The sequence below is a fragment of the Trichosurus vulpecula genome, chromosome 1, assembly GCF_011100635.1.
Source record: "Trichosurus vulpecula isolate mTriVul1 chromosome 1, mTriVul1.pri, whole genome shotgun sequence".
Taxonomy (NCBI): domain Eukaryota; kingdom Metazoa; phylum Chordata; class Mammalia; order Diprotodontia; family Phalangeridae; genus Trichosurus; species Trichosurus vulpecula.
This window is the reverse complement of record NC_050573.1, coordinates 148,467,369-148,487,502: the sequence shown is the minus strand read 5'-3', so window position 1 is coordinate 148,487,502 and position 20,134 is coordinate 148,467,369. Positions and strand designations below refer to the sequence as shown.

The following is a 20,134-nucleotide window of genomic DNA, read 5'->3' as shown; positions in this document are numbered from 1 at the left end:
TAAATTCAAAATATATACAAAAAAAATTCAGGAGCAGGAGTGGGGCATTAGCAAGAAGTAGAAGGATCAGCATAGGCCTAGTGTAGGAGCTAGAACATGAGCTGAAACTAAAGGAAGCAAAGGACTCTAAGAAGTTAAGGTGAGGGAAGGGTGGATTCCAGACACAGGAGAGAGTTTAAATACAAAGGAACAGACTGGAAATGGAAGGCTATATATGACTGAAAACGAGTAGGCCCACTTGACTGGAATGCATAGTATAAAAAGAGAATAATGTGTAACCAATCAACCAGAAGAGATAAGTTGGAATCAAATTACAAAAAGTATTAAATACCAAAAAGAGGAGTTTACATTTTATTTTTGATGCAATTAAGAAGTACATAAGCTTTCTGAATAGGGAAATGACAGAGTTCACCTCAGCTCAGGGTAGGTAACAGCTCCCTAATAATGAGAGTGATCCAGAAGTAGAAAGGGAGTGCCTTGAGAGATAGTGGGTTCCTTTCCCTTCACTAAGTCTTCAAACTAGATGATCTCTTGTTCTATTCAGTTCAACAAATATTACTGCATGCAAGACACTGTTAGGATATTACAGCTGTCATTGCTGTACAGGTAGAGGTTGCACCTGATGTCATTTGAGGTCACTTCCAACACAGATTATATAAAGCCAATCACCTTCTCCCTTTGTTGCTGTTGTTTTAAGTAATAATTTTTCTCAGATAAACTTAAAGTGTAATGGTTCTGTAGAGAAGAAAATCTGAAATCTGAGATATGTCACATTTGGCACAAGAGTTAACAATGCTCAGTGGAGTTGAAATCAGAAAAAGGAAAAATATTTTCAATTAAGAAAGGAGTAAACCTATGACAGAAAAACATCATTCCTCTGTCAATGACATTTAGAAAAGAAAAAAGTTGTGTTTTTGTTTTCAGAGAAGCACATTTTGGGATAGCATTTTTATGTCTACATAAATTTAATGTATGTGGTTACTTGAATAGAATAAAAATACATTTATACTTAAGAGATCTACTAATCCATTAAGGAAACTAGCACTGAACCCAAGCCTTAATTATATATGTCCACATTAAACACCAAAAATGGTCTTTATACTTCAGCAAAATCAGTAACAGTATCTAAAAATATTGAAATTCTGAACTTTTTTCACTTTTACAGAGATGGCAGGGACTTTGTAAAGTGAACTTGAATTACAAGGGCAAATATTTGATTTCTGACTTTATCACAAAATATTTACTATCTTATTCTTATTTATACATTTTCCGTTAATCTTGGCATTCTAATTTGAAGACTTACACTTTAAAAATATAAAACTTACCAATGATGTGTAATAATGTGTTCTGACAAAAGAAAATAATCAAATACTAAAACCATATTATTGAAGCAGAACATAAATGTATTCTTTTAAAAGGGGTTGGGGTAGTTATGCATATCTTATGGAAGATCTTGAGCAACAACAAGTTATAATTAGTATGAAAACTTTAATTGTAAAATAAGAAACACCTGTAAACTCATGCCAGATAGGCAAAGTGTTTCTCTTCCAGTAAAATCTTCTAAGACATTGTTCATAGAAGTGAGATAGAACAGAATTTATTGAATTATATTTCCATTTTTTCCCTAAAGGCTACTGTTCATTTCAAGAAGAGACAGAAGCAGGAAATCTCAAGATAGCAACCACTGTCATAGCATACTGTGGTTGCTATGGCAAATATGTATTTTTTTTAAATGCCAAAAGAATGATGACATAAAATTCACATCAATTTCTTTAGGAGCAACCGAATTATGACCTTGAATTCAAAAAAATATTTTTTGAACAAATTTAATGGTAAAATTTAGAGAGCTTCTCTGCCTTCACTGTTCTTCTACCCTTTACCTTGTGGACATATAAAAACCCCAAGAGAAATTTAAGGAAATTCCTCACCAGTTATTTCCGCAACACCAATTAGTTTTTTTGTCTTTGGAGTTTTAGAGAAAAAGTATTCTTCCCTACCTTGCAATTTACTTCCTACAATATAGTCAGATAAAATTAATTATGTGACATACAATAGCCTCAAAATGCTAACCCATCTACCATTACCAATTAGCATTTCTAATTTGCATTGTATTTCTAAACAACTGACAAATCATGAAAATTTAATTCCGCTGTAAGAATTTTTTTAAAAAGCCCTATTTCAGGAAAATTTAATTTAAATTCCAAGCATAAATTATAAAGATGTTCAAATATTCATGATACATTGATAATAAGTCATATTATTGTCATAATAATTCAAACTTAAAAGGGATATATAAATATTAACTAATTATTCTTCTAAAATTCTTCATGATGTGGGTGTTCCACCTGATTAATGGTCTTAGAATTTGTTCCTTAAGTTATTGCCAAAATCTACACAATGAATCCATATAAGAATTAGGATTTTTGTTCAGAATTCCTGATACCTAGATTCTCCTTAAGTCCATAGAGTATATTCTAAACTAATGAACGAAATAGACAACTTGGAGAAGGTCCAAAAAACATCCACAGAGAATATTAAAGATACAAAAATAAAATCTGTACAAAAGTTAAAGGAATTGAAATTATTTACACTGTAAAAGAACTGGTTGAGAAGGCAATTTAACACTTCAAGTAGACATAAAGCTCTTTTAATTCAACCAATATTTATAAACCATCTATGATGTGTAAGGCATTGTAAATGGCCTTGAGGATACAAAGATAAGCATGACATATTTCTGGTCCTTAAGAAGCTAATAGCAAAATATTGTTCAGCTATTCTCTATCTCTGAACATAAGGAAAAATATGAATGGCAGCATGCAAACTTACATTTATAAAAGGATGATTTTCTAGTTTTAAATATTGCTACAAGTTTCCAAATTAGGCTGCAAAACACTTTCTTTAGGTTGTTTAAAGATAATACAGAAGCCATTTGTGAAAGCCAAGTGGTGAGAAGATCCATGGCCAACAACAGATGCCTTACCCCTCTTGCCCCTTCCCCTTTCTCTGTCAGTCCCAAATTCCATCTGGGAAGGACAGGTGGCAGTAAGAGCCATCACCACCACCACAGCTTGCCTGTCCTCTTGTCTTCCCTCTTCACTCAAGCAGTATGACTGTTCACATGGCTTAGATAAAATGGGAACCAATAAATGCACTGCCTCTAATGAATAAGGAACATTTAATTTAAATTACCATCTGTCCTGTCTCTATAACCTATAGCTCCCCAGCAGCATCACCTTAATTACTCTTGTGACATGATGATCTCTGGGCCTTGCCCATCTAACCCTCACTGCAACACATTTAAGACTTCTACACCTTTCCATTTTCCTCTGGCTAAACTTTCTTTTATGTGTTGTCTCACTCAATTAATAATGAGAGCATCATGAAAGCAGATGCTTCTTCTATTTGTAGCCACCGAGCTTAGAAAAGTGGCACAAACGCTCATTCACAGTATAGGCCAAAGAAGTATCTTATGAACAAATGGGAAAATGCAATATATCTCAGATCTCTACTCCCCTACTAAAACTGCTCAAAATCAGGACTAGGCCATATTATATCTTTTTTTGCTAAGTTGTAAGAGGCAGCAGTTTGCTATCACCACTCCAGGAAACTTATGAGCTAGTTAGGTTTAGTACTCAGTCACTGAATAAACCAAGGAAAGTGACAAGATTTCAATATCACTGGGAAGGCTCCTCTACTTCTCTTCCCTGTCCACTGGCTTAATGATATCTAAAATTCTGGCACTGGATTTATTTCTTTGGCTTTGTCATTCTATAAGAATGCGAAGGTCCCTGAGGCATTAAGCCTTATCAATAACTTTAAATAGTTCTTAGCTTTTTCTTGAGAGGAACTATTTGGAGGAAATGAGTGTGATGAGAATAAAAGAATACTGAAGCAGATGTAAGGGAAGAAGGAGCTCCATTAAGTGAGGAAAATGGCACATGGAGAAAGGAACCAAAGACAAATTTTCCCTATTTCCTAATTTTGGCCAGGGCTAATCATGATAATAAGTAACAGTGGTAGTGATGGACCACCAGATGCACCTGGACTTTTCTGGACTTCATCATCTCCAGAAACTCATCATTCTGCAAGATGAAATCTACTTGGAAAGTCACACCTCCTCAGATCATTTCCCAATAGGCTGCATGACTGCAGCATGCCCCTGCACCTAGGTAACTTGTCCCTCCCACCCCCCTTTTCAGCTTCTTTTAAAGTGCTGTCCTCCCTATTAAACTGTGAACCCTCTGAGGGCTGGGACTGTTTTATGCTTTTCTTTATATCCCTAGTGCTTAGCACATACTAAATGTATACTGAGAATTCTAAATCTGACCTGGTAAACTTTTCCTCTTGAGATCCCTTCTAACTACAGGCCTATCAAGGTCATATCTATTTCTAAGACAAATTCTTCAGTAACTTAAGTGCAAACATGTTTCCTTCTTCTGACTCATTAAGTGAACCTACACTACAGTAAAATAGGCATAAGAACAGGGTCTGGACCTGTCTTTACTGACAGATGGAACTCCTAGTTAAGGAAACTACCAATTCAGGCTGGTACCTTCTCTGCAACTGACGATTTTTAAAGAGTTGCGGAGAGAACTGCAAGGTTAAGAGACTTGCCCAGGCGCATAAAGTGAGGTTGTGGCAAGAGAGCATTTGAGTTTAGGTCTCCCTTGCTCCTGTCAATGCCTGGGAAATTCTGGGACCCTTACCCTGTTCTGGCTAGCAATTTCTAATCATCCCCTACTCACATGGTAAACCCCTGGGAATCTCTGCTGTGACTAACAATTTCTAACTGCCTCTGTGTGTGAATTGTGATAGCTCCAAGGATGCTTCTGCAATTCCTCTCTTCTGGTAGTCTGGCTATTCTGACAACCCTACAGGTGACCCTGGCTTGGGGTATAGTCAGCAGCCTGCCTCTGCGGGCTAGAAGCAGCCTAAACAGATTCTCTGGTTTTTCTAGGTAAGTGCTATCATCCTGCAATAAATAACTTGTGAACTGCTGTTCCATCTATCAAGCCACCCCCTTCATATATAACCTGTGTAACTCCCCTTACTGAACTTCCCTGCCTCAGTAAGACACTGCTTTCTTCCTAACTGCAATTCTTTGACCCTGAATAAATTCTCTACTTTATTCATCGATCACTGTGGTGATCTGATGTTTATATAGGCTTGACACTCCTGGGCCAATTTTCTATGCATTAAACCATTTTGACTTTAAAGTACAAAAATTCAAATAATTTCCCAGACAATATCATTAATTATAAAATGGTCAAATGAAAAGAAAACTTTTAAAAGATAATACATTCAATCAGAAATGATTAGCCCCAAAGCAGATGATTATCAGGGCAGGAGGTGCAGCAGCAGATAGAGTGCCAGGCCGGAGTGAGGAGGACGTATTTGACTCATATACCATAATCGGTGCAGCCATTTTTCAAATAACGTGTGTGCACGTGTTTGCTGAGCTAATCAAGTCAGCGTATCAGGTAATAAATTTAGGGATGGGAGGACCTTAGAGGTCAACTAGTGCAACCTCCAAATCTGTAATTTTAAGGCCTTACACAGTTCAGTAGATTAAACAATATTACTTCCATGACAACTAGCAGCAGAGTATTTCAAACAGAAAATGCCCTGGGGACTAGATTTTTGGCTCTTTGCCATGTACTCTGCCTTTAGCTACCTATCCAATTCCACGTATTCCCAGTTATACCATTTCTCCCTCTATATCACTGAGTAACACTATGAAAATATGTATAGTGCGTGAATAAAGATACTTACGTAACATAAATACATATGTATGCAAACATATAAAAGTATATTGTTGCTTTGAGCTCTTTGAAAATACTTTTGTCAGTAATTTTTCCACGTATCTTAAATTTGCTTCTAATGTCTCCCCAAAAGCCTATTCTCTATACATTGCTAGCCGTTATAACATAATCCCAAACACTGAAAAACACTAAGTAATATGTCTTGGCTCTGGTCTGATACTTCTCAGAAGTCCTAACCATAATGTACTTTCACTTATGATCTCATACTATAAACCCAATATCACTTCTGCAATGTATTGATGATTATTTTGCACTCACTTCTGTATCTTTATTAACCATAAAATGTGTTCAATATAAATGTTCCTTCTTCAGCTCCCATTAAAACAAATTGCAAGGAGCTCAGTTTTCTCATTTTTGGTTTAAAGGAATTCTTTGTTCTGCCTGAGAATTTTCCATGCTACATAGAATTACATGGGAAGATAAAGCAGACAATTTGTTAGGTCATGAATTAACTTGGGAATTCTCTTCTTAGTATTGCACCTAAAGCTACATATTTATATATGCCATTTTTAGAGTAATATAGGAGGATGTCAGAATTGTTCAATATCTGCAAAAACCCAGACCTGGGAGATATGAGGAAAGAGGCTGGAGGAGGGGAGTGGTACTGGACCAATTTAGAGTTTTCTTTTTCTTATGGACCAGCAATAACTGATTTGGTGCCTGTGGAACAAAAAAAAAAGGCCTCGATAGAAGTATTTTATGGTCTCTTAGTTTGCAGGAAGCTGAGAGGGAACAGAGAGAATGTGAGTAGATAAAAGGGACTTCGTTAGAACCTGCCACCTTCCATTGAGTGTTCCTTCCAGGAATGGTAAATAAGAGCAGAATCTTCAGGGGCGTTCACATACTTGACAGATATCCACTGAAAAACAGCTTGGTGAGGGGTACAGTGAGTAAAAGGAGTAGGATTTATGATGACCCACAGAAAAGAAAAAGTACAAACACGGTTCCATACATTTTGCTGCTTTACTACTACTTGAAATAACATGTAAAATAGGACGGATGATACAAAATTAGAGAAAAACAAATGTTGTTATAGAACTGTGTCTTAAAATTATAAGCCCATAAACCAGATTTGAATTCCTGGGAAAATTCTAGAATGGATGACTAAAAAGAGTTGACAAACATCTAGATATGGAAAATCACAAAAAACCAGCATGACTTCATCAAGAACAGGTCATGACTTCCTAGCCACACTTCCTTTTTTACAGGATCAATAAACATTGTTGATATAGTTTACCTAGATTTTGGCAAGGCTCTGATGGAGTGTAACATATTATTTTTGTGGAAATGATAAAAAGAAATAGACTGCATGGTAATACAGTAAGAAAAATTCACAACTGTTTGGTTTGAGTGGCAGGACCAAAAAGGCATACCCCAGGATCTTTGCTTGGTCCTGCGCTGTTCAACATTTTGACCAGTGATTTGGATTAAATCATAGATTATATGTGTTCATCACATTTGCAGATGATACAAATCTAGGAGGAATGGCAAACATACTAGATGAAAGAATCAGGATCCAAAAGTTTCTTGAAGGCTAGACCATTTGCTTGATTCTATCAAGATGAACTTCAATAGAGATAAATGTAAAGTTTTACAGTAGAGTACAAAAAAAAAATCAACTTTACAAGTGAAAAATGCACAACATTGTCTTGTTGGGAGGAGCAGAGCTTGCAGACGTGTATTTTAAATCCACCCATTTATGCTAAAAGTAATACAGTAGCTGTTTGAAAAGAAATGTGATTTGTTATGTTCAGAAGAAATAAAGTTTTCTTTGTTTCACTTTTAAAAAAGGGTTTACCCTCTTTTGCGGGCATGCACTCCCTCTCCCTCTCTCTCCCACTCTCTCTCTCTCTCTAACTCTAGATGTAGCAGTAATGTGAATTCTATGGCTGAAATGGAGAAACTAGATGGCAATTCTGTAAATTTCATGGAGTAATACACATCAGAATTTTTACTCCTCAGAAATGTGGCCTATGATATTTCATTGTAATTGAATTGTAGACTTGATCTTTCTTTGCAGCTAAGCTTTTACCAGCTGTAGTAAATTTATCTTTCCAAAATCCATGTAGATACAACATAGTATTACATATTCTATTACTCGAATAGAAAATTTATCATTTTACAAAAAAGATTTTCACTGAAAATATCTGCTTGGTTTTGGAATAAGAATTTGTTATGTGCTAAAAGGCCAGTTAGAGAAACTCTAAGCCCATAAAGTTAATTTAACTGGGTATTTGGCCAATCTTAAAAGGAGAAGTATATCGCTGTTTATGTCTATGCTAGCAAAAATTCCAGTGCTAATTCAGAAACAAGAATCAAGAACAAAATGGAGACTTCATTTCACAAAGGTGCTTTTTGTGTCACTTGACCTCTTCTGTGTATGTGTGCGTGGGTCCTTCCCTTTGTTGCTGTTATCTTTGTCTAGCTGCCTTTGTCTCTTTTCCCTTTATTTCTCAGAATTTTATGTACTGTATTCTCAATTTTAAAAAGCAAAGATAACATTTTAAATATTTTCTCTTTTTAAAATTCTCGACAACTGAGCACTGATTTTCCCTCCCTTTAGGTCCAGATCCTCTTAATAAGTAGAATAGGAAGGAAAATTTAGAAGTCTCCTGCCCTTTCTTTGATTTTTCATACCATACCACATTAAAATGTGGTAGCCTATTTAACTTCATATCATACTTGGTTCTTGTGTTTGTTTTGGATCACAAAAAACAATTTCTTTTGCAATCTTTTCCTAAAATGATATGAAAATTTCCTGAACTTACATAAAAATTACATCTGTTAAAAAGGACAATTTCTAAAAGAAAATGTTTTGCAGGATAAGAAAGTAAGATTCAAAGGGGGAAAAAGACATACTTTTCATAGTGCCATCTACTTCATCTTCATCTTCACTGTTTATGACCATGGTTCCCAAGTCAGATTCTAATATGGTGGTATTGTGTTCAATCATAGTCTGAGCCCCTTCACTCATTGTGCTGATAGCCCTCATGGTGCCCACACTTTCCAAACCAGTCTTCACCATGGTATGGGAATCCAACTCATCTTCATCCTGCAAATAAACAGTGAAAATCAAAACTTAATATCTATATCCAAAACACTGAGGACACACTGTCTAAGAGTTATGTATTTTCTGTTAAGTGTTATTAGTGCAACATAATTAAAAAGATAAAAACAAATTGAACAATACCAACAACGTAAGTTTTACTAAAATTAGTTGGATGATTTTTATATAGGATACTTACAGTGACTCATATGGAAAATGAGAGCTACGTTAGGGCAAGGATTGTATTTTATATTTTTTATAGTTGTGTCTCCAGTACTGAGCACCCTGCCTGACATATAGGTAGTACTTTATAAATGATTATTCAGTGTTTTTAAAATGGATAACAGAAACATAAAACCGTAAAAAGGCAAAAGAGTAAAGACTGCAAAATATAGGCCAATGATCTTGACTTTACTGGTCTTCTGAGGCCCCTTCATGCTGAGATTCTTTGAGAGTTCAATTAATTTATAATATAATCAAGGAATGTTATTTGGTGTAACTTCTATTGTCTACTCCTTCATCTCCAACTATCTCAAGGCTAGCTCCCCACTCTGACACCATCATCCTCCACAATGTTCCATGCCATATCTGTCCACCACTTTTATTGTGCCCTTTGAAACTCTTGCTCTATAATTAATGAGTTTCCCTTCATTTTGGATTTTTTCCTCCCATGGTCTTTCCTTCTGCTGGCTCAATTTCAGGCTTTCCTTTCCAGCACTTGCTGTACTTTCTTTCAAAGATACTCATTTACCTTGTTCCTACTACAATTTGAGATTTTCACTCTACTGTCATCACTCAGCTCCTGAATGAGGTTCACTTTATCCAAATTTAATACTTTATTCAAGTCCTAGTGGCTATTATCAACCAAAGCCTGGGGCACTACTAACCTTCTTTTCTCTTTTTTAACAAAGTGACTTGTCTGAGCTCTCCCAATTTCCCTTCCAAACAATCTTAAAACAACACCTCAACACCAATTCTGAAGCAGCAGAAAAACAAAACATCAGGGTGAAACAATTTTCTATCCCAAGACACCTTAGAATTCTGGAAGAAAAGGTCTATCCCACTGGAGAGTAATTGGAATGCAGTCTAACACAGGTCATGGGATTGACTGAATCACAGCAGTATTGGTTTTCAGAGCTCTCAGCCCACAGGTGGTAAAAAATTGGACAACTGGTCAGAAGGAGATTAGAGGGGACCCTTTGATAACACTAGAGGCAGGACTCTGCTGCACTGCCCATATCTAGTTCCAGGTTGCAGGTCCAGGGCAAGGAGAAGCACTAGCCGAAATGGGGACCCTGATCACAGTTCCAGGGTAGAAATGAGTGCTTGTGGTTACTCATATAGCACATATCACCTCTCCTTAGATCATACCATCGTAGAAAAACTAAAAACTCAGAACTAGGTCTGAGAGCAACAACAAGAAAGGTCTAAAGCTTCTACCGCTAGCAGCAGAGCTCAACTTTAACATAAAGTTAAAAGTCAAGAAACAGGTTGGGAAAATGAGCAAACAACAACAACACCTGACCACAGAAAGTTGTTATAGTGACAGGGAAGATCAAAACACAAACTCAAAAGAAAACAATTATATCAAAGCAGATTAAATGCAAAACCACAAAGAAAAATGTGAATAGGTCTCAGGACCAAAAAGAACTTCTAGAAGAGGTAAAAAAGGATTTTAAAAATCAAGTAAGAGAGGTAGAGTAAAAATTGGGGGGGAAATGAGAGTAATACAAAAATATAGTGAAAAGACAGTCAACAGCTTGGTAAACAAGACACGAGAAAATAATACCTTAAAAAACAGAATGGGCCAAATGGTGAAACAGGCACAAATTCCACTGAAGAGGAGAACTCATTGAAAAGCAAAACTGGACAAACAGGAAAAAAAGATGTACAAAAATTCACTGAAGAAAAGAACTAAAAAAAAATTAAAATTTGCCAAACAAAAGCTCAATGAAGAAAATAATCCCTTAAAAATTAGAATTGGGCAAGTGGAAGTGAATGACCACCCAAGACATCAAGAAACAATAAAACAAAACCAAAAGGATGAGAAAATAGAAAAAAATGTGAAATATCTCACCAGAAAAACAACTGACCTGTAAAACAGATCCAAGGGAGATAATTTAAGAATCACTGGACTACCTGAAAGCCACAATCAAAAGAAGAGTCACATCATGGTTCAAGAAATTATCAAGGAAAACTGCCCTGATATCCTAGAACCAGAGGGAAAATAGAAATTTTAAAAATCCACCAATCATCTCCTGAAGGAGATCCCAAAATAAAAACTCCCAGGAATATTATAGCCAAATTCCAGAGTTCCCAGGTGAAGGAGGAAATACTGCAAGCAGCTAGAAAGAAACAATTCAAATATCATGCATGGAGCCACAGTGTAGAATAATCCAGGATTTAACAACATCTACATTAAAGGATCAGAGGCTTAGAATATGATATCTTAGAGGACAAAGGAGCTAGGATTACAACCAAGAATCACCAACCCAGCAAAACTGAGTATAATCCTTCGGGGAAAAAATATAGACATTTAATGACATTGGGGACTTTCAAGCACTCCTAATGAAAAGGCCAGAACTGAATAGAAAATTTGACTCTGAAATACAAGATTCAAGAAGCATAAAAAAGTGAACAAGAAAGAGAAATCACAAGGGATTCAATAAGGTTAAGTTGTTTACATTGCTATATGGGAAGATGTTACTTCTAAATCCTAAGAACTTTATCATTATCAGGGTGGTTAGAAAAAGTATACATAGACAGAGGGTGCGAGTTTGAATTGACTGTGGTTGGATGACATAAAAAAAATTAAGGGAAGAGAAAGGAGGATGCACTGGGAGAAGAGAAAAGGGAGAGGTAGAATGGGGTAAATAATCACACACAAAAGAGGTGCAAAAGAGCTTTAACAGCGGAGGGGGAAAGGGAAAGGGTGGCAGACAATGCTTGAAGCTTATTCTCGTTGTAACTGGCTCAAAGAGGGAATAACTTACACCCTCAGTTGGGTATAAAAATCTATCTTAACATACAGGAGAGTAGTGGGGAGGGGGACAACAGAAGTGGAGAACTGACAGAAGGGAGGGAGCAGCAGGGGAGGCAGTGGTCAGAAGCAAAACATTTTTGAGGATAGACAAAGTGAAAGGAGAGAGAAGGATAAACAAGGGGGGAAAGCAATGTGGAGGAAAATACACAATTAGCAACCGCAAATGTGAATATGAATAAGGTGAACTCACCCATAATATGGGAACAGCAAAATGGATTAAAAACCAGAATCCTACAATATGCTGTTTACAAGAAACACATTTGAAGAAGAGAGACACACACAGAATAAAGGTAAGGGGCTGGAGAAAAGTCTATTATGCTTCTGCTGAAGTAATAAAAAGCAGGGGTAGCAATCATGATTTCAGACAAAGCACAAGAAAAATAAATCTAATTAAAAGAGATGATTGAGGAAACCACATTTTGCCAAAAGGTACCACAGATAGTTAAACTCAATACTAAACATATATGCACCAAATGCTACAGCATTCAAATTTTTAAAGGAAAAGTTAAGTGAGTTACTGGAGGAAACAGTAAAACTATACTAGTGGAGGACCTCAAATCACCCCTTTTAGAACTAAATAAATATAACTAAAAAGTAAACAAGAAAAAAGTCAAGGAGATGAATAGAATTTTAGAAAAGCTAGATTTAACAGACGACCGGAGAAAATAGAGAGCAAATATAAAAGAATATACCTTTTTCTCAATGGTACATGGCACCTACACAAAAATTAAACATGCATTAGGGCATAAAGACCTCACAATGAAATGCAGAAAAGCAGAAATATCAAATGCATCCTATTCAGATCATAGTGCAATAAAAATTACATTCAATAAAGAGCCATGGAAAGATAGATTAAAAATTCATTGGAGCCTTTCGTGCTTTAGAGCCGCACGGGTGAGGAGCTCTTGTCTCCGGCTTCCGCCACTGCCGCTGCCGCTGCCACCACCTCCTCCTCCGCCTCCAGCCCGGTTCTGGGCCTGCACCGCCAGCCAGCAGCATGCCGTCCAAGGGTCCGTTCCAGTCCGTCCAGGTCTTTGGGCGAAAGAAAACTGCCACCGCTGTGGCCCACTGCAAGAGAGGCAATGGGCTGATCAAGGTGAATGGGCGACCACTGGAGATGATCGAGCCTCGCACCCTGCAGTACAAGCTGCTGAAGCCTGTCCTCCTGCTGGGCAAGGAACGTTTTGCTGGAGTAGATATCCGGGTCGTGTGAAAGGAGGAGGCCATGTCGCCCAGATCTATGCTATCCAGCAGTCCATCTCCAAAGCCCTGGTGGCTTATTACCAGAAATATGTGGATGAGGCCTCCAAGAAGGAAACAAAAGACATCCTTATCCAATATGACCAAACTCTGCTGGTGGCTGATCCTCGGCGCTGCGAGTCCAAGAAGTTTGGTGGCTGTGGGGCCCGGGCTCGCTACCAGAAATCCTATCGATAAGGCAACTGCTGGGATTGTGGGCCTTTTTGCAATAAATTTGCTATATGACCTTTTCAGGTTTAAAAAAAAAATTCATTGGAAACTAAATAATCTAATCTTAAAGTACAATGGTTCAAAGAAAAAAAAAATCATAGAAACCACAAATAATTTCATCAAAGAGAACATAACAATGAGACAACACCAAAATTTATGGGAAGCAGCCTATATATATGCTCACATACAAAATACAGAATGAGCAGATGCAAAGAATTAGACATGCAGCTAAAAAAAAACCACTAAAGAAAAAATAAAAAATACCAATTATACACCAAATTGGATATTCTGAAAAATCAAAGGAGAGATTAATAAAATTGAATTTAAGAAACCCCCTGAAATAACAAGTAAAACTAGGAGCTGAAAAAACAACAATAAAGTAGATAAACCATTGGTCAATTTGATTTAAAAAAAGGAAGAAGAAAACCAAATTACCAGCATCAAAAATGGAAGTGGTGAATCCACCACCAATGAAGATGAAATTAAAGCAATTATTGGAGCTATTTTGCCCAATTACATGTCATGAATCTAATCATCTAAATTAAATGGATGAATAATTACAAAACAAAAACATAAATTGGTCAATTAACAGAACAGAAAATAGAATACTTAAATAATCCTGTCTTAGAAAAAGAAATTGAGCAAGCCATCAATGAGCTCCCTAAGAAAAAAATCACCAGGAAGTGCATTCATAAGTGCATTCTACCACACATTTAAAGAACAATTAATTCCAACACTATATAAAACAGGCAAAGAAGAAGTCCTACCAAATTCTTTTTACAACACAAATATGGTACTGATAACTAAACCAGGAAGAGCAAAAACCAGAAAGAAAACTATAAACCAATTTCTTTAATGAATATAGATGCAAAAATTTTAAGTAAAATACTAGCAACAAGATTACAGCAATATATCACAAAGATCATACACTATGACTAAATGGGATTTATACCAGGGATGCAGGGCTGGTTCAGTATTAGGAAAAGTATAAGCATAATTTACCATATCAATAACAAAACCAACAAAAATATTTTTATCTCAATAGATGCAGAAAAAGCTTTTGACAAAATACACCACCTATTCCTATTATAAATACAAGAAAGCATAGGAATAAATGGAACTTTCCTCAAAATGATAAGTAGCATCTAAGCAGATGAATACCAGGAAATGCTGGGAGAAATAGCTATAATCTCAGATATGCAGACAACTATGAAAATGGAAAAGTGAAGTAGACTTAAGAAGCTCCTTGAGGCTTGAAAGAGGAAAAAGAGTACAAAAGCTGGCTTGAAGCTTAACATCAAAAAAACTTAAGATCTTGGCAACTATTCATCCCATCAATCCCTGGCAAATAGAGGGTGAAGAAATTGCAGGAGTGTCAGATTTTATAATCTTGGGTTCAAAGATCACAGCAGATTGCGACTACAGCCATGAAATTAAAAGACACTTGCTCTTTGGGAGGAAAGCTATGATAAATCTGGACAACATACTAAAACCAGAGACATCACCTTGCCAACAAAGAACCATATGGTCAAAGTTATGGTTTTTCCAGTAGCAATGTATGGCTGTGAGAGTTGGACTATAAGGAAAGGTGAGGGCTGAGGAATCAATGATTTAAAATTGTGGTGCTAGAGAAGACTTTTGAGAGTCCCTTGGAAAGCAAGATCGAATCAGTCAATACTTAAAGAAATTAATTCAGGCTGTTCGATGGAAGGTCAAACATTGAAGCTGAAGCTTAAATACTTTGGTTTCATAATGAGAAGATGAGACTCACAAGAAAGACCTTTATGTTGGGAAAGATTGAAAGCAAAAGGAAAAGGGGATCGCAGAGAATGAGATGAATAGACAGCATCATGGAAACAATGAATATGAACTTGGACAGATTTTGAGAGACCATGGAGGATAGAAGGGCCTGGCATACTATGGTCCATGGTATCACAAGAAGTGAGACATGACTAAACGACTGAACAATAACAACATGTATTTAAAACCATCAGCAAGCATTATTAGTTATGGGTATAAGCTAGAAGCCTTCTCAATAAGATCTCAGGGATGAAGCAAGGATGAAAATGCTTGTTATAGCAACAAAAGAAGAAAAAGTAATTGAAGGAATTAGAATAGGCAATAAGGAAACAAAACTATTATTCTTTGCAAATGATATGATGGTATACTTAAAGAATCCTAGAGAATCAACTAAAAAACTACTTGAAATAATTAACAACTTTAGCAAAGTTGTAGGATATAAAATAAACACACAAATCATTAGCATTTCTACATATTACCATTACCTGCAGCAAGAGATAGAAAGAGAAATTCCATGTAAAATAACTGTAGACAAAATAAAATACTTTGGCGTCTACCTGCCAATCCAAACCCAGGAATTATACGAACATAAATACAAAACACTGTTCACACAAATAAAGCCAAATCTAAAGAATTAGAAAAATATTAATTGGTCCTGGGTAGGCCAAGCCAATATAATAAAAACAACAATTTTACCTAAATCAATTTATTTAATTCAGTGCCATACCAATCAAACTATCAAAATGATTTCATAGAGCTCAAAAATATTCTAACAAAATTCATCTAGAAGAAATATCAAGATCAAGAATATCAAGGGAATTAATGAAAAAAAATGGAAAAAGGCAGCTTAGCCGTATGAGGTCTCAAACTGTAATACAAAATGATAATCATCAAAACAATCTAGTATTGGTTAAGTAACAGAATGATGGATCAGTGGAATAGATTAGGTACACACTATACAGTAGTAAATGACCATAGTAATCTAGTGTTTGACAAATCCAAAGATCCAAGCTTTTGGGATAAGAGCTCACTATGACAAAAACTACTGAGAAAACTGAAAAACAGTTTGACAGAAACTAGGTAAAGATCAACATCTGACATAGTATACCAAGAATAGGTCAAAATGTGTACATCATTTAAACATAAATGGTGATACCATAAGCAAATTAAGGGAGCATGGAATAGTTTACCTGTCAGATCTAAGGAAAAGGGAAGAATTTATAACCAAACAAGAGATAGAGAGCGTTATGAGATATAAAATGGATAATTTTGATTACATTAAATTAAAAGTTTTGCACAAACAAAATCAATGCAACCAAGATTAGAAAGAAAGCAGAAAAAAGGAAAACCAAAAAAACTATAGTAAGTTTATCTGAGAAGGGCCTCATTTCTCAAATATTCAGAGAAGAGAATCAAATCTATAAGAATAGAAGACATTTCCTAATAGATAAATGGTCAAAGAATATGTACAGACAATTTTGAGATAAAGAAATCAAAGTTATCTATAGTCATATGAAAAAATGTTTTAAACTATTATAGATAAGAGAAGTGCAAATTAAAACAACAATTCCAAGGTACCCAAACCTATCAGATTAACTAATATGACAGAAAAGGAAAATGACATATGTTGGAGGGAATATGGAAAATTGAGACACTAATGCACTGTTGGTGGAGTAGTGAACTGGTCCAACTATTCTGGAGAACAATTTGGCACTAGGCCCAAAGGGCAGTAAAACTGCATCCATCAATGTCACTACTAGGTCTGTATCCCAAAGGGATAAAAAACAATTTTTTAAAGAAAAAGGACCTATACAAACCAAAAAATATTATAGCAGCTCTTTTAGTGTTGGCAAAGTATTGGAAATTTAGGGGATTCCCATCAACTGGGAAATGGTTCAACAAGCTGTGGTATATAATTGTGATGGATACTATTATGCTATAAGTAATGATGAGCAGAATGCTTTCAGAAAAACCTGGAAAAACTTACATGAACTGATGCAAAGTGAAGTGAGCAGAACCAGGAGAACATCGTACATAGTAATAATACTGTACAATAATCAATTGTGAATGACTTAGTTATTCTCAGAAATACAATGATCTAAGACAATTCCAAAGGACTTGTGATGACAAATGCTACCCACTTCAGAGAAAGAACTGATGGAGATTGAGTGCAGATGAAAACATACTTTTAAAAAACTTTATTTTTTTCTTGTTTTTTTTGGGGGGGGGCAAAGTCTGTTTTTTTTCCACAACAAGACTCATATGGAAATATGTTTTGCATAACTGTACATGTATAACCTATATCAAATTGCTTGCCTTCTTAATGAAGGGGGAATGGAAGGAGGGAAAGAATCTAGTCTGTAAAATTTATAAAATGAATTTATAAAATTATTTTTACATGTAATTGAAAAAATAATTTTTAAAAATATTCCAGAAAAACATTAATATTCCCATATATACAATAGATCCCCCCCAAAAGTGATGACTGTATCTGAGTCTACAATTCTCTACTATAAACAGCTTGCTTTATTAAGGTACAGAATAAATTCAATGTGTTATTTTCAAATTTATCCTCTTTGTTTCCTTCTGAACTTCCACAGTTTTCTTTCACACATTTTATTTTAAATGTTTCAATGACTCCTTCTGTTCCTTCCCCCCTCTCTCCAACATTATTACCAACCCTTTCTCCCGAATCCCAATCAAATTGAAAAGAGAGCAAGAGAAAAGCAAAATCTCATGACATATAATTACGCAAAACCAATCTACACAGTGGTCATATCTGAAAATATATCTCTTGAATCTGAGACCATGACTAGTGAAAAGGTGGATAGCTTCCTTCATCATTAGTCTTTGTAAGTTGTGGTGGTCATTGCACTGACCAGAATTCTTAAGACTTTCAAAGGTGTTGCAGATTTCTCTGAAACTCTCACATTCATTTAAAAAAAAATTTATGCCGAACCCAATGAAAATTACATAAAATGAGCATTTCCATAAGCATAGTAGAATAGAAAAAGAGAGCTGCATAAGTAATCATCAATCTCCACTATGTACAGATTACTTCAAAAAAAAATTAAATAATAAATTAAAGGCATAACTTTCAAAGGTGGCCTGTTTATCGACAATTCCTTCAGTTCTTCCTTCTGTTCTTTTCTATATTTCCATGATCCTCTTTTTCTGGATGGGGGCGGGGGCAACCCCAATACAACTTTACCTCCCATCTCCACCCACCAATTAAAGGAAAACAAAACTCCTGGAAAAAATATTCATAGTCAAGAAAATCAAATTCCCACATTGGCTATATTTGAAAACGAATGCCTTATTCTGAATCTTGAGTCCATTACTTCCTTCATTAAGAAATAGGTAACATGTCTCATCATTGATCCTCTGGAATTGTTGTTGTTCACTATACTGATCAGAATTCTTAGGTCTTTTCAAGTTATCTCTTTACAATGCTCTTGTTATTACATACATTGTTCTCTAGGTTCTCCTCATTTCACTTTGCATAAGTTTGTACAAGTGTTCCCAGGGTTCTTACAAACTATCATTTCTTATGGCACAATAATGTTTGATTATATGTCTATATCACAATTTGTTTAGCCATTTCCCAATCAGGGCATGTTCTTTGTTTCTGGTTCTTCGCTACAACAGATATAACTTCTATAAATATTTTTATACATATGGGAGCTTTTTTTCTTTGATCTTTTCGAGATATAGGCCTAGTGTTGGAATTGCTAAGTCAAAGAGTATGCACAGTTCTAATTTTTTATCCTAAAATGGCTGGATGAATTAATAACTCCACCAACATGCAATAGTGTACCTGTCTTTCTGCAGCCCTTCCAATCACTGTCACATTCCCTTCTTTTCTCAGTAAGTTCAGTGCCTGGGTCATAGCCTCCCTCCTCACCTCAACTCCTGTAAACATATTAAGGGACTTCAATGTACATATTGAGGATCCCTCAAATAACCTCCCATTCCTTCAATCGTCATGAGCTACACACAAGGATGTTTACCCCTTTCATCTATGCCCCATAAGTACTCTACTTTCATGATCAAAAACTCTGAAATTTCTTTATCCAATATAATCATCTCTATGTCTTATTTCTCCCAAACCTATTCTTCATTTTCACAGTGACCTTCAATAAATCTTGACCCCTTACTCAACTAATTAACTCTGCACTATCCTCTACTTTCAAATCCTTCCCACCCTGTTCTATCATCATTTATTTCTTGCCAATCCTCAGTCTTATATTACTTCCACTATACACCACCTGCAAGCTGCAGTGGAGCTGGAGAAATTCATGCAAATGTGCTGATTGAATCTACTACAAATTTATGCTATGTAATCTGAACTGAACTATCACTATGGCAAAGTAATCCTTTGTTGTTGTTCAGTCATTTTTCAGTCATGTCTGACTCTTTATGAGTCCATTTGGGGTTTTCTTGGCAAAGATGATGGTTTGCCATTTCCTTCTCCAGCTCATTTTACTGAACGAGAAAACTGAGGCAAACAGGGTTATATGACTTACCTAGGGTCACACAGCTAGTAAGTGTCTGAGGTCAGATCTGAACCTAAGAAGAAGAGCCTTCTTGACTCCAGATGTGATATTCTATCCACTGCACCACAGGTTGCCTCCTCTTTAATTGATTTCTCTTTTTTACTTTCCACACTGGCTCTAGAACCTTTGCTTTTCTCCTCAAGCATCCTACAGCACCACCTCTCCCCATCTTCTCAGCAGTTAGTCACTCCATACCTTATAGAAAGAAAGGCCATTTGCCAAAAGCTTTCTCTTCCACACATCCTTATCTCACAACTCTTTGACATCATTCCCCAAATCATTTCCTCCTTTTTCCTAGGCTCTGATAAAGAGACAGTTCTTGTCTTCACCAAAGTCTATCTCTTTTTATATATCCATCCCTTCTCAATCTTCTGTAGTAGATTACCCCTATTATAAT

General features: G+C 35.9%; 1 protein-coding gene and 1 pseudogene across 1 annotated transcript in view; one reads left to right on the top strand and one right to left on the bottom strand.

Moving 5' to 3' along the window:
- STK3 (serine/threonine kinase 3) overlaps window positions 1-20,134 on the bottom strand; it is a 492,549-nt gene that overhangs the window by 103,846 nt on the left and 368,569 nt on the right. Inside the window, exon 9 of the mRNA XM_036757214.1 lies at window positions 8,682-8,874. Within this exon, the coding sequence (XP_036613109.1) occupies window positions 8,682-8,874 (193 nt within the window). The remainder of the gene's footprint in view (window positions 1-8,681; window positions 8,875-20,134) is intronic.
- On the top strand, window positions 12,909-13,419 carry LOC118848389 (annotated as a pseudogene).